The 14,970-nt window shown below is 37.0% G+C and overlaps 1 protein-coding gene across 1 annotated transcript in view; it reads right to left on the bottom strand.

Moving 5' to 3' along the window:
- VAV3 (vav guanine nucleotide exchange factor 3) overlaps window positions 1-14,970 on the bottom strand; it is a 404,602-nt gene that overhangs the window by 189,488 nt on the left and 200,144 nt on the right. The window contains exons 9-14 of the mRNA XM_082613120.1: window positions 14,643-14,742; window positions 10,754-10,849; window positions 6,607-6,675; window positions 4,876-4,962; window positions 1,831-1,916; window positions 175-307 (exon numbers count right to left, since the gene is read on the bottom strand). Coding sequence (XP_082469246.1) covers window positions 175-307; window positions 1,831-1,916; window positions 4,876-4,962; window positions 6,607-6,675; window positions 10,754-10,849; window positions 14,643-14,742 — 571 coding nt within the window. The remainder of the gene's footprint in view (window positions 1-174; window positions 308-1,830; window positions 1,917-4,875; window positions 4,963-6,606; window positions 6,676-10,753; window positions 10,850-14,642; window positions 14,743-14,970) is intronic.

Below are 14,970 nucleotides of genomic sequence, written 5' to 3' on the forward strand. Positions count from 1 at the left end.
ATTATCACCTGTGGCACTGTCCAATTATTTCTCACAGAGGCTTGTTTCTAATTAGTCTCTAGAAACAAAAACACCTGGATGGATAAGCGGCCTCTCACATTAATGTATTAGCATACTTTCCTTGAATAGTCAAAGTTATGAGTAAATTACAGTTATTCATTTCCAAGAATTTACCTTTTTATTTTCTTTATCAGTTGTAGGATTGTTGGCTATTTTATACTGCTGAAGATCTATTATTTCCTTCATTTCATAGTTATCACCTTTCCTTTTACATACAATCACTGCCAAATCAAATAAGAAGATATGCCTGAGAGAGAGAGAGAGAGATTTATTTAAATGGTTTGGAAGCATGTGTGTTAATTCTTCCCAGGTAAAATTTAATTTATCCTGTGAGTTAAAGACAAAGGCAGTGTGCACATTGAAAGAATGAACTGTGTGTCCTGGCACTGCCCTTTACTAAATGAATCACCCTGCTGTGCCTCAGTTTCCACAGTTAAAAAATAGGCAAAATTATAATGAGAACAATATGCACACTGCAGAGTTACTGTCAGGAACAATGAAGCCATAAAGTGTTGTTCATGAGCTAGTACTTTCTTTCTTCCGGTTTAAAAGCTAAACATTTATGGAATAATATTAATGACAACAATAGCAGTGAACTTCTACTGATGTTACTAGGAGCCAGTAGATTGTCTTGAGAAGCGTTCACCCCTTCCACAAAGATGACTCAATTTAAATCCCCAGGACCATCTCCTGAGGTATGTATTATTATCATATTCATTTTACTGGGGAGGAAGCTGAGGCTCAGAGAAGTTAGATAATTTTCTCAGGGTTACATAGCCAGTGGGTGCACAGCAGGATTCACTCTTGGGTCTACTTGTGGAACCTGCGCTTTTACCCTGTATGTTGCTCCTTGTGACTTAATGGACAACCTAAAACACAAATTGAGTGGTACATGACCCAAGTGTAAGCTAGAGAAATTATGGTTAAATTTACATGTTGATATTTCTCTTCTCTCTTACTAAAAGCAATGTAATTGGGGGTAAAACAGACCTTATAATCCTATCATCCAATACCAATATTTGTATCTTTTCGAAAACTCTCATTCAGTGATTAACATGCATACATTTTTTTAAAACAATAATAATGAGACATTCACGTAGCTCTATTACTTGCATCACTTTCAAAGCCTATTTTCTGCGAGAGGCTAAAAGGATGTGTGTCTCCTGGGAGCTACCTTTAGAGCCTGGGTATCAAGGTGGAAGCAAGAGCTGATGCTGCCCCCTACTGGTTGACTTTCTAGTTTCCAAAGTTTCCAGGAAATGGCCATTTCAACCAAATAAATCAGTTTAACTACCACATAATTAGCTCAACTAATCTTTAAGGACTGCATCTACAAATTTCCCTCGAGAAAATCTCACTAAATGGCACTCACTTGGACTTCCTGCTTAGGACATGTTGTACTGTTTTTACTTCTTTTAAAATGCATACCAAACAATAAAATTAAATTAAACAATTGTGTTTTTATAGTAGTTGTCTATTATTGCTTTATTGCTACTCTCATTTTAATGTGTACTTTTTTTACTCTAGCTGACATTCTATATTTGTCTATTCCTTCTTAAGAACTCAAACTTAGGCAAATCAACAGATACCAGAACAAAGAGGGGAATACCTAACATATCTATATGAGAAATTAAAAAACCACATATCGATCTGACCCCTTGTTTTTATTCCTTTATTTCACTCCTTTGTCCTGGAGGAACTGTTTTTAAGATTTTCACAATCTCTTGATCCTAATAACTTATTTTGAAAATAAGTACTGATCCTTCTCACCTTTCTTGTTTTGTATGCTTGTCTAGAGTGGTTATTCGAATTTCACCATCTCCCTGAGGTCGTCCAAAAAGCAAAACTGGTTGGTTCTAAAATATAAAATGTGCATGTCTCAGTTTTTCATAATCACATAAAAACAGAAATTAAATTAGTGAGGATATTTGCTAGGCACAACTATCTTATAACAACTTTTATCATTTTACCTTTTAACACACTTATTCTAAAAAGCTCAGGTCTGTATGATACACTTTCAAAAACAGCCTGTCCTTGGTCATCCCAGGAGGCATACTGAAGACATTAATTGATTTTACTTACAACTCTAACGGAGAAGTTAGCTACCAAAAGAGAGAATTAATTGGAAAAATGCAAATCACAAGGAAGTTACAACAACTAATATTTACTGAGCATCCACTGTGTGCTAGACACTAGGTACAGGACAAAATGACATAGACCCTGCCCTCATGAAACATACTGCTCAGTGGGGGAACAAATATTCACAGAAGAATATAATTACAAACATGTGATTGCCATGATGGAAGAGCAGAGGAAGCATGCATATCTGGGGGACCTAATTTGGTCTAGGGAGTCAAGGATGGCTTCCCTGAGCTAAGATCTTAAGAATGAAAATTTCTGACTTGATGATTAAAAATAATGAGCCATTTCCCCAGAGGCAGAAAATAAAAAGTTTTAAGTAATTATGAACACCTACTCTACAAGGTGCTAAAGGAAAAAGAATTGACTGAAAATATCACTAACATCTATGAGATTACTTTCTAATAAAAAAAGATATGTAATAAATTAACTGTACTACAAGAAAGTATAAAAATAAATGTTTCCTATCTGTATTTTTTGCAGAAACAGAAAACTCCATCCTAAAACCCATAAGGAATCGCAAGGGACCCTTAATAGGCAAAACGATCATAAAAAAGAACAAAGCTGGGACCTCACACTTCCTGATTTCAAAACTTATTACAAAACTATGGTAATCCAAACAGTGTAGAACTGGCATAAACACAGACTTCTAAACCAATGTAATACAACAGAACATCCAGAAATAAGCCTTCACATATATGGTCAAATGATTTTTGACAAGAGTGCCAAGACCAATTCAGTGGGGAATAGGAGAGGCTTTTCAACAAATGGTGCTGGGGAAACTGGATATGCACAGGCAGAAGAATGAAGTTGGACCCTTACCTTATACTGTTTCCAAAAATTAACTCAAAATGGATCAAAGAGTTAAAAATACAAAACTTTTAGAAGAAAACATAGGGGAAAAGGTTTATGACATTGGATTTAGTAATGATTTTTTAGATAGGACACCAAGAAAAGATCGATAAGGTGGACTTCATCAAAATTTAAAATTTTGCACAAATAACAGTATTAACAGAGTGAAAAGGCAACCCACAGAATGGTAGAAAATATTTGCAAACAAAAATGTGATAAGTATTGATATCCAATAATTCATAAAGACAGAAAGTAGAACGGTGGTTGCCAGGGGCTGGGAGGAAGGGGGAATGAAGAGCTTGTGTTTAATAGGTGGAGAGCTTCAGTCTTGCAAGATGAAAAGAGTTCTGGAGATGGATGGTGGTGATGGCTGCACAACAATATGAATATATCTAACATCACAAAACTGTACACTTAAAAATGGCAAATTTAATGTTTTATATATATTTTACCACAATAAAAAAACAGCTGTCCAGGCAATGTGCTATGGAATTACAAAGAGAAAGAATTAGGGATTCTTTCAGATTAGGGAAATAATTTTTTTTAAATTGGACCTTGAAGAAATTTGATAGGAAATAATGAAAAAAGATATTCTAGGCTTTGACAATATTATAATCAAAGGCAGAACTATAAACGCAACTATGTGAAGAGGTAACCAGAGGCTACTGTGATTGGAAAGGTGGCAGATGAGGTCCAGAGGCTACTGTGATTGGAAAGGTGGCAGATGAGGTCCTGAAAAGGGTACGAAGTAGCTGTATGTGTGGAAAGAAAGACAGACCAAAGATGTTTCAGGGAAAGAAGCAATAAAATTGTTCTACCAAGAAAAGCATCTTAAATCTATTCATTTATCTGTTTTCTCTCCCCACAGCTTTATCCAGGCCTCCATCGTCTCTCTAGAAACGACCTCAATGATTTGTTGACTGGTCTGCCTGATGAAAGGGTTTTCATGACACTTAAATCAGACTGTGAAACCCTCTGGTAAGAAGCGTTCACTAGCTTCCTACTGCAATCACTACAAAATCCCAACTCAGCGCCTTGCCCTCCAAGGCTGTGGTGTGTAGTTCTCCTGCCCCCACTCCCCCACTTCAGAGCCCACCCTTCTTCCTTTCACTCTCAATTTCCAGCCTCTCTTGTCTTGCTGCTCCTTGAACAGCCCTGGATCTTGCCCATTTCAGGGCATCTCACTTGCTATGGCTTCTGCCGGCTTCTTCTCTCTGCAGACCTTTGTGCCACTGGCTTCTCATCCTTCAGGCTCAGGTGACAAATGTTTCAGGACTTTTTCTGAGCACCTTATCTAAACTAGGACACCTCTCACTATCCTCTGTTGCAGCAACCTGTTCACAGCATTCATCTCAATAGAGAGAGCATTTTTAGACTCTCTTTTTACTGCTTCCTCAACCATGAGACCATGTTGTTCATAGTTATAGCCCCGGCCCCAAGCAAAACGTCTGGCACACAGCAGTCACCCAGTAAATATACATAAAATGAATAAATTAACGGGACTCCACCATGGTTACGTATGGGCGTGAGGGAAGGAAAAGAAAAAAAAAATGGACTCCAATGTTTAGAATTGGGACTGCTGCAGGGAGAGGCATCACAGTGTGATTAAAGTGACAGGGACAAGCAATGGCAGAAAGTCCCTGGACAATGATGTATCACAGGTGCCACTGAACGTTCATCCCCGTGGATGCTGCCAAACAGAAGTCGGAAAAAACCGAGAACAACAGAAACTTGAAGGTAAACTATTTTTTTTTTCAAAAACAACTGCTAGAACGTCCCCCAATTTGTGGGTTAGGGAAGCTGGATGGAATGATAACTACATACCAAATTTTCTATAGATAGCTGAAACTGTTTAATTTCACGAAGGGTCTCATTATCTCTTTTCACTTCATTCACATATTGTGCCAAGTCCTAAAGAATAAAGAGAAGGGGAGAAAAAGAAGGCAAGATAAGATTAGACAAGAGATGAGCACTGTTTGAAAGAAAACACATCATTAATTTCATTAATGGTAGAAAGTTACCACTATAACTTTTCAATGACAATAAAATGAATGCCTAATCGAAGCTGTATCTCAAAAGCAATTTAAAACTGTCTGGAGTATGGCTGGGAAGACTGAAGCCTTGTCATTTACCACACCCCTGAGAAGAGTAAGGATCAAACACAGAAAAAAACAAAATATGCTGCCATGCAGAACAACAAAAAGGAAACCAGGTCGGGAGCGTGTAAATTCCAAACACTGACCTTGAGAGAATCACACTTGAACTTGGGTTAGAATAAGGGCAATCATGAAGGATTAGCCGGGAGAAAAAAGTAACTAAAAGTTAGACAATGAATCTAGCAGGGCTGTTGTCTGCATCCAGTTAAGCACCTTAGTTCCTGAGAGGGTTCAGTCAGGGAAGCCAGGTCAATTTCAAAGAGTTAATAAAGGGAAGTGAAGGAGAGGAGAGAAACCAGGGAGCATGAAAATGAACTAAAGAGCACAAACAATGCTGGCCCTGTTTCTCCATGTGCCTTCACCTATTTTAAAATGTCTTTTCTCAAATTTGAGGAAACATTAGCTAATCTTTCCATACTGTAACTTGCTATTTTTATTATATGTGCTCCAGATTTTTCCTGTTTTCTAGGTTTTCTTTTTTCCCTGCCCTCTTATATTTATCTGCAACAGCAGGAACAGAACTCAGACAAAAGCAGTTCCTAACTTTGTTCTAAATGAAAGCCCGACTTTTCATAGGATATATCTATAAATGATTTCTTTAAAAATTGGAAACTTGATATGATTTTTTTTTATAATAATAAATAATGATGGGCTGTTTCCTGACAGGGTACTAAAGTCAGCTAAACACAGAGCTAACACTGAAACTGGCACAAGGACACAGAGAAGTAATTATGCACTGCTCTGGGCAGAGTCACATTGGCATTTTGTTTTGACAACAAATATTTGTGTATGTTTTAAGCTAGGGACAAATATTATTTCTTTCAAAGTCAAAGTCCAGCATAGCATGGAAATCGGGGTTTTATAGATTCCCCAATATGTTCAAAAAGCCTGCCTTCATCTACTTCTAGTTCTTGATTTTCAGATTTACCTGAAATAGAAACCCAGACTGATCACCTGTACTGGTGCACAGCATCCAAAAAGGTAAACCTGGCTGACGTCCTCACTTGAGAAAAATAAGTCACACCAGTGTTCTGAAGTCATCAGCTAAACTGCTGCTTGCACAAGCCAATAGGTTTCTACTAGCAACCATAAAAAGAATGTGAAACAAAACCATTCTATTAAATAATTCCTGGTAGTTATGGAAATTGTCATACTTTCATAAATAATGAAAGTTATTTTAATATACCTCTTGGTTTTATGTTTTTGTCCAACAATTAAATCCATGCAAGGATACTGATTTCAGTTAAAAATATCCAGCTCTCCCCTCCAAAAACAAACCTATGCAAATACTTATAATAATATCTATTAGCATATCATACACATGTATTAACAGTTTATATTCTATTGTTTTTAGGCAAGAATTAGAAATACAAACAAGTTAAAGATGCATTCGTCTAACCTTCATTGCATCAAGAGCCAGTTTCAAATTTGCCTTCTCCATAGGATCAGTGGTATGTTTGACCAGCTCCTATTTGGAAGATATATTTTAGTACTACTTTCATCAAATTAAAACCAACACATAAGAAAACATTTTACAAATAAACCATTTTTATCATTATTCTCACCATAATGTGATAAATCTGATTCAACTAGGCTCTGTTTTCATCAAAAATTTCAAACTGTAAGAAGACCAAATAGATATCAAAAGGACATGAGACAATGGTCAGAAAGGTTTTCCTTTCAAAGTTGAACATGAATTCTATCCCCCACCATCACACTGACACTCTTGCCAGATGTTAAGAAAGATTCCCCTCCTTGACAACTGAACTGATACTTTTTTCTTTTTTGGCTGCACCGCGTGGCATGTGGAATCTGAGTTCCCCGATCAGGATCGAACCCGCACCCCCCACATTGGAAGCGTGAAGTTTTACCCACTGGACCACCAGGGAAGTCCTTGAACTGATACTTTTCACTTGCTATCAAACCTGGCTTCTCTATGGCTTTTGATTCTGACAACTCCATCTCTCCTTTGGCCTCAGGGACACCAGGCTGTTCTGTTTGTTGCTGTTATTTTTGTTAGTTCATCTTAAATGTTGCCTATTCATTTGCCTTTCATACCTTCTTCTTTCTTTGCACCTTAGAAATGAGTTATTATTCCCTAGATTTTCACCTTAGTCTTCTGTTATCCTTACATTACATACTCTGTGAATTCTATCACAACCATTGCCATAACATCGCCTATCACCTAATGTGACAGTAACCCTCAAATGAATGTGCTCAACCCAGAATTCACACCTGAGTCCCAGACTCATATGTCCTATTAAATCATTCTATCTAGGTTTCTCACAAGCCCCTGAAATCCAGCATGTCCAAACTTCATGCACCTTCACCTGCACCCTTACTCTTGTTCCTGTTTATGTTTTACTGAATGGGGGCACCTCCATCACTTAAGCCAAAACCTCAAAGGTGCCCCTGACTCCTCCCTCTCTCTCACTATGTTCTGTTGTGTTAACTTTGACCCTTCCCCTTGAAACCTCCTCCACTGGCACTACCTCGGTTCAAGTCCCTGCTCTCTTTCAAATGGGTGACTGTAGTAGGCTTCTGATTCATCTTCTGACTTGCAGTCTTTCCTTGCTACAATCTAGTCTCTCGATTGACATCAGAGTTAAATCTCTAAATGTAAATCAGATCCTGTTACTTAGACTTCTGGGAGGCTCACAAAAGCTTCAGGTTGTCACGCATACCTCGTAGATGCTTCATGATCTGAATTCTGCAAACCTCTCCCAACTTCTCTCTCCACTTCTTCTCAAACAACCTATGCCCTACTTCTACTAAGTTAATTGCAATTCTCAAAATACGTTCTAATATCTGATCCCATTAGGCATGATGCTTTCTCTCCTGGAAAGCCCTTGCTCTCTGATCCACCTGTCAAATCGTCATTCTTCCTTCAAAGCCCAACTCAAGAAACACTCCTCTGTGAAGCTGTCTATGACAGAGGCCTCTTCTCAAGCCATAATTAACTAAGTCTTCATTTGTACCACCTCTGTACCTTCTGCATACTTATCACGTTGTACTGTACTTGGCAGATTACATTTCATTTTCCCCAATAAAACAGTGAACTTTATCAGTGTGAGGGGGGCTGTTTTACATTGTTGAGAGACTCACACTGTATGCAGCTCATGGGATCCATTCAAAAATCTTTGCTGAGGGGCTTCCCTGGTGGTGCAGTGGTTAAGAATCCACCTGCCAATGCAGGGGACACAGGTTTGAGCCTTGGTCCGGGAAGATCCCACATGCCGCGGAGCAACTAAGCCCGTGAGCCACAACTCCTGAGCCTGCGCTCTAGAGCCCGAGTGCCACAACTACTGAAGCCCAAGTGCCTAGAGCCCGTGCTCCACAACAAGAGAAGCCACTGCAATGAGAAGCTTGCGCACTGCAATGAAGAGTAGCCCCCACTAGCCGCAACTAGAGAAAGCCCGCGTGCAACAAGGAAGACCCAATGCAGCCTAAAATAAATAAATTTTTTAAAAAAATCTTTGCTGAATTCAATACCGGTAGTGTTTCTAGTTGTAAACAGAACCTAAAGATATCAAATGTGTTAAGTATAATAAACTTGTCAGAGTGATACTCTTTTGTTTCTATTTTTACTTTTCCTCTATTAAATAATAATGGTATTCTCAAAGTTTCAAATCCCTCACTATAAAATATTTTAACTTTATAAATCCGTGATTTCAAATCATAGGCATTTCAAAAATGATTTACCCACTAAAATACAGTAGTAAGTAGGAAATATTCAAATTCATACCACATTTATTTAACACATTTCTAAACAGTAGACAAATTAATTCTACTCTACACTATTTTGAAATGGAAAAACATTTCTAGAATTTTTATCTAAGTGTGGTATCCCAGATAAAACTTTTCCTATTTTAAAAAATCATCATGGAACTAAATATACTTTTGAAATTTAAAATATCAAACAATCCAAGAGAAATGAGTGGAAAAAGTTCACTGACTTTCCAAAAGGTAAGGTCATATTTTATACTTTTGTAAGTCTGCTTAAAATCTTTTTTTTAAAACATCTTTATTGGAGTATAATTGCTTTACAATGTTGTGTTAGTTTCTGCTGTATGACAAAGTGACTCAGCTATACACATACATATATCCCCATATCCCCTCCCTCTTGCATCTCCCTCCCACCCTCCCTATCCCACCCCTCTAGGTGGTCACGAAGCACCAAGCTGATCTCCCTGTGCGATGCAGCTGCTTCCTACAGCTATCTATTTTACATTTGGTAGTGTATATATGTCCATGCCACTCTCTCACTTCATCCCAGCTTACCCTTCCCCCCCTGCCATGTCGTCAAGTCCATTCTCTACGTCTGAGTCTTTATTCCTGTCCTGACCCTAGGTTCGTCAGAACCGGTTTTTTTTTTTTTTAGATTTCATATGTATGTGTTAGCATATGGTATTTGTTTTTCTCTTTCTTACTTCACTCTGTATGACAGACTCTAGGTCCATCCACCTCACTACAAATAACTCAATTTCATTTCTTTTTATGGCTGAGTAATGAAGAAAATAGATATTTCTTGAAAACTGCAACTTTTAAATTCTTCAATAAATATTTGACTATACTAAAGTTACAAGATAAATTATTATCTTCTTTTGGACATGTTTTTAGTTGCATGATGTCTCAGAAACTGACTGCCTAAGTCTTCTTTATTATTTTTTCATAAAATGCAATTTGATTAAGTTGCTTGAGTTTAGGTCTCATAAATGTTCTAATGCATTTGTAAGGAATAATCAGGATTTGAATTTTTCTGATTTCTCAGTAGAAAATATAAATGACTAATAATTTTGCAGTTACAGTTCAAGAAATTTAATATACAAGATGTATAAAGCACAGCAAACTCAGAATTATATTTCACATACAGGTAGTAGATCTTTTTAAAATGACATTTCACAAGCATCAGCAAAGCTGATAGACTAATACAGTAAGACATTTCTTTGGAGCAGAACTAATGAGTCTCCTGGTACAGCTATCAAATTAAATTTATAAGACTCTCCACCCTCATTAGAAGACTAACCGTGGAAACCATAAGCTTTGGGGTTATAACAAGAATCACTTCAAAATAAATGTAGTTTTATTATAATTTAGTATAGCAGAAAGTAACACAGAGTGTGACACAATTCTCTTTCGTTTATGGTTATAAGGCACAAATTCTAACACAATTAACCTGTCAAGATTCAAGTGTATTGCAACACTGAGATTCTAATAAATGATTACTGCTAATGACAGAAGACTTGGTTGAAGGGATATTTGTATCTGTTTTGCCTTGTTTTTAAATTTTTTAATTTTTTTTTTGGAGCCAGTTCTGTTTGAAGAACACAAAATGTGACTTTGTGAAAGATACAGAATTATCTTTGCTTAAAAGGAAGAAAAAATTTCCAGCTGTTCTGTTATTTCCCACTTAGCTATCCTCATAATTGAAAACTGTAAGGGGACAGGGCTCCAAACATAAAGTTTCTGCAGCTTAGTTGATGCTTCATTAATATTGTGTTGAATTAATGAATGAACAAATAAACAAACAGTTTTAAATTACATACCTGAAGGAGAAGGTGATACTTTAAAACACGCTGCATAGGAACCACAAGCAAGTCTCGAAGAGTAAATTTCCCATTATTTGCTCTTTTAGAACATTCCTAAAGAAATTTTTTTTAAATTGAACTTTTTTAGTTTTAGCAAAAGGAGTCATAATACAAACATTAAAAGATGCAAACGCCATAAGCAAAACTGCAATTATACAATAAATATTTTGCTGTTTTTCTTAACAATCCTTCTTTCTTAAAAATAGGAAGTATCGTCAGTTAAAAACCAAAAGAAACAAACAAAACTTGTAGCATTTCAACTCTAAATAAGAATAAATATGTAGAACTATTTTACACATGAAAATTATTTTCTCTAGTGGTCCTCCAGCATCTTCCCCCCACTTACCACTTAACCTTTCACCAGTCTCCTCAAGCAGGCCTGTGGACCAGGTATCAAGAACAAGCCCCATTAATCAAATCCACTATGTTCCCTCCCCACCATCATGCCTTGGTTCATTCGGTTCTCTCCAACTGCCATGTGCTTGGACCAGTTCCCAGCAAGAATCATCATCCTCTTGAAGAACTATACTTCTAGGCTGTTAATAATAGTCCCAATCAAAATTGTGCTGTCTCTCTGTGCCTTATGGGTCTCTTAATTATTGTTGTATATGTATAATATCTTCCCCAATATATTATGTCTTTTATACCTCTTAAGAATCTAGAATTTGCTGACTAAACATTTGTTGTAATGAATGAAATGGAATGACTGACTCCCAAAATTTGCTAAGTATAAACCCACTACAGGATTCAAAGTTTTCAAAGCCTCAGATTTTATTTTTTTAATCTCACAATCTCCTTTCTTACAAGTTTATCAAAAAATAGCATTGATGGGTTCACTCTATTGACATTAACTACAACTTTGAGGAAAGTACTTTGAATTTGCAGTGTCAAAGCCTGAATTTAAATCAAGTTTGGCAATTCTTGTCTGTGTGACCTTGAACAAACTGCTTTTCTGATCTTACTGTTTCTCAAATATTCATGGTATCATCCAAAAAAAACAATAAGGTGTCATAAAGATATTGTTATTTGTGAGCAACCTAAGTCCAAAATCCTCAGACAATTACATAACCAAGACCAAGGAATTTTCCAGTTCACGGAAGGGGTTGTATTCAAGAAAATACTCTTTAGTTTCCCTTTTGCCAACACTTAGCTTTTCCAGCACATGGAAGGATATATTATATTATCGGGAGCTATAGAAAAAACACCATTAGCTCCAGTGACCATACTGAGTTAATGAGTGCTTGACTACAGGTTTCAAACAAGAACTGGTGACACATCCTGACATGTTAGCTCACATCTTGTCAATTGCTGGGGTTCACTGGACAGGTAACTATTTCAAATGATTTCTTGCTTCCACAGATTATAGCGAGTTCTGGATCATGGGTCTCAAATAGGAGGTCAAACTGTTAATATTATTGTAATGAATGGGTCTCATCTTCCCAGCTGCATTTTAAGTTCCTTGGAAATTGAGGTTGTATCTTACACTTCTTATGTTATGCCATCTTAACATAGTGTTAAGAAAAGAAATGTTATACATTTAAAATTTACTTTGTTATGTTATGGAAGTCAGTGTAAAACTGTTGGGGAAAAAATTATTTCAAGTTCTAAGTTATAAGCTCAGGAAGTAAAGAAACTAACAGTGCTGGCATTAGCTACAATTAGGTGGCTGAGACTGAAGTGTAAAATGCTTATTAGTATTGAAAGCAAATAAAGGGTAGAAATGATTCTTCCAAACATCCAGTCAAGTGCTTAGCCTCAACTCCAATTCTAAGTGAAAAGAAAAGAAAATGTAATAGGGATGAGCCAGCTTAGAGAACAAGGTAAAGAGACTCTATTAGCCTTCACCCCATGTTATCTTGGTTCTATAGTAGGGGTGAAAAAAAGACAAAAATCATCAAGAATAAAAATAACCACAAAACAGAAGACATGAAGGAGGCAGAGAGAAACCAAGTATAAGGCAGCTTTCCCTCCATCATGCTGGGACTTGCAGAAGACAGTTCCAGCAAAGACTATTTGTTGAGGGCTTATAGTAAGTATCTGGTTAAATACTTCCAAATCAGACCCACGGTTAACACAACCAGCATCACCTCACCCTGAGTCTTTCAAACTCAGTCTGAGGTTCTCTCTTTCCCTAAGACTTACAGTGACTACAGAAACTATATCTCTTGAGTTCTAGAGTATGCTCACTGGGCAGGATTTTGACAGTGAGTCTGAAAGAAGGGAGAGTAACATGCAAATAATGCTGAAAATATAATGCAAGTTTGATTGACCACTTTCTGACTCGTCTCTTGAACCAGAATTATATATCTTTATTAAAAAAAAACTACCTAAATGGTAGCTCTATTAGGAAGTCGCTGTGTAAGTTGTTAACTTTTATCATACCATCGTGTTTTAATTTGAGTCAAGGTGGCTTATAGTTCTAGACTTACGAGGCTCTGCTCTCCAAAGAGGAGCAGGGGCCCTTTAGGCTAACAAGGCTGTAAGGATGTCACTTAGTGGTGACTCAAACCATCTCCAGCCATAAGATCCACATCATCAAGGGATTGTGAGAGGTAAGAAAGAAGGATCCATGATATAGAATTAGTACAGTTACTTGGTAGTCTGTTGATGTGCAAATTTTCTCACCAATAGCTCCCCTTTGTGGGAATTATTTTATTAAATCAGACCAGATATGCCAAACAGTGAAGGGGCTCTGATTTGCAAATCATCTACCTCTTCTTCTCTGTTCATCACCCGACCTCACTGCTAAACCCAACAAAGGGCAGCAAGGAGGATATGAGAGAGCCAACCAAGCCACACACAGAAGAGTTGACTATATATCTCTACCTGAAATTTAAGAAGATCCATACATATGGATAATATATTTGAGATTACAATTCATATAACGTATAAATAATCATTTTTCAAAAGTTTTTTTGAAAGTGCAAACTCTTCTTGTCAAGGGGGGGGAAAAAAAAGATGTACCAAAAACAAAATGACCCAACACAGTTTCCAGACTTATTTTCCATTGTTACCATGTGCTTTATTCATACTAACCTACTTGCCATTTCTCAAACTTTCCTGATCCTTCTGGTCAAGACATACCAATTCTTCCAGAATGCCCTACATGGACTGACTCTCATCTATCAAGACTCACCTCATTCTTCAGTGACCTAACTCAAATGCTCCCTCTTCAGATAAATCTTCCACAGTCTAACTATACTGAAGTGATCACTCAGTCTTACTCATGGAGCCCTGTCTATGAGTGCTTATCACATACTACTTAATCTCATCATATGTGTGCCTGTCTTGCCTTCTTATGGGCAATATCCATGCCCTTTTTATACGTTTTCCCCTAAATATCTTTTGGCCGTGCTACGCAGCATGTGGGATCTTATTTCCCTGACCAGGGATCGAACCCACGCCCCCTACACTGGAAGCGCAGAGTCTTACCACTGGACCTCCAGGGAAGTCCCAATATCTTATATTTTTAGTAAACAGTTTACATCTACATACATATTATCTCACATACATCTTACTCATCCTGTACCTTTTACTACCCTGGGCAAATTACTCATGATCTCTCTGAACACTGGCTTTCTTATCCATAAGATAAAAAAATTAATTGTATGTATCTCACAAAGTCATGAGGATCTAATGAGATAATGCATGTAAAAAAGGCATAAATCTTCTATCTTACTACTGTTATTATTACTGCCACATTATTATTTTATAGAGCTATATATTAAAATATTTTATGAAATTACACAGAATTCATGGAAATTTGCTGTTGCATAGATCATGAAAAGAATGTGTTGTTTTTAGTTTATTTTACTCTGTCATATACACACAAAAAATAAACAGGCACCTCTAATTTCAGCTTGACATCTTCTTTTGTCTTAGAAATGTAGTCTAAACTAGAGATGGCTGACTCCACTCCACTGCAGTACTGTCCATAAATAACCAACCTGAAAGGAAAAGAGAGAGAGGAAAAAATCTGAGGACAAAAAGGCAAGAATAAAGTGGAAGAGGAAATTCACCTATTTAAAACCACAGTTAGGCATAACCAAAGCAAATCTCACTTGTCCTGCACCTCTTACTTTCCAGGTAACCCTGGACAGATTACTCATAATTTCTCTGAACCTCAGCTTTCTCATTTCTTTTTAAGACGCACCACACATACAGTTATAGAATGA

This window comes from Mesoplodon mirus (genome assembly GCF_964341445.2).
Source record: "Mesoplodon mirus genome assembly, chromosome: 3".
In the NCBI taxonomy this organism is placed as follows: domain Eukaryota; kingdom Metazoa; phylum Chordata; class Mammalia; order Artiodactyla; family Ziphiidae; genus Mesoplodon; species Mesoplodon mirus.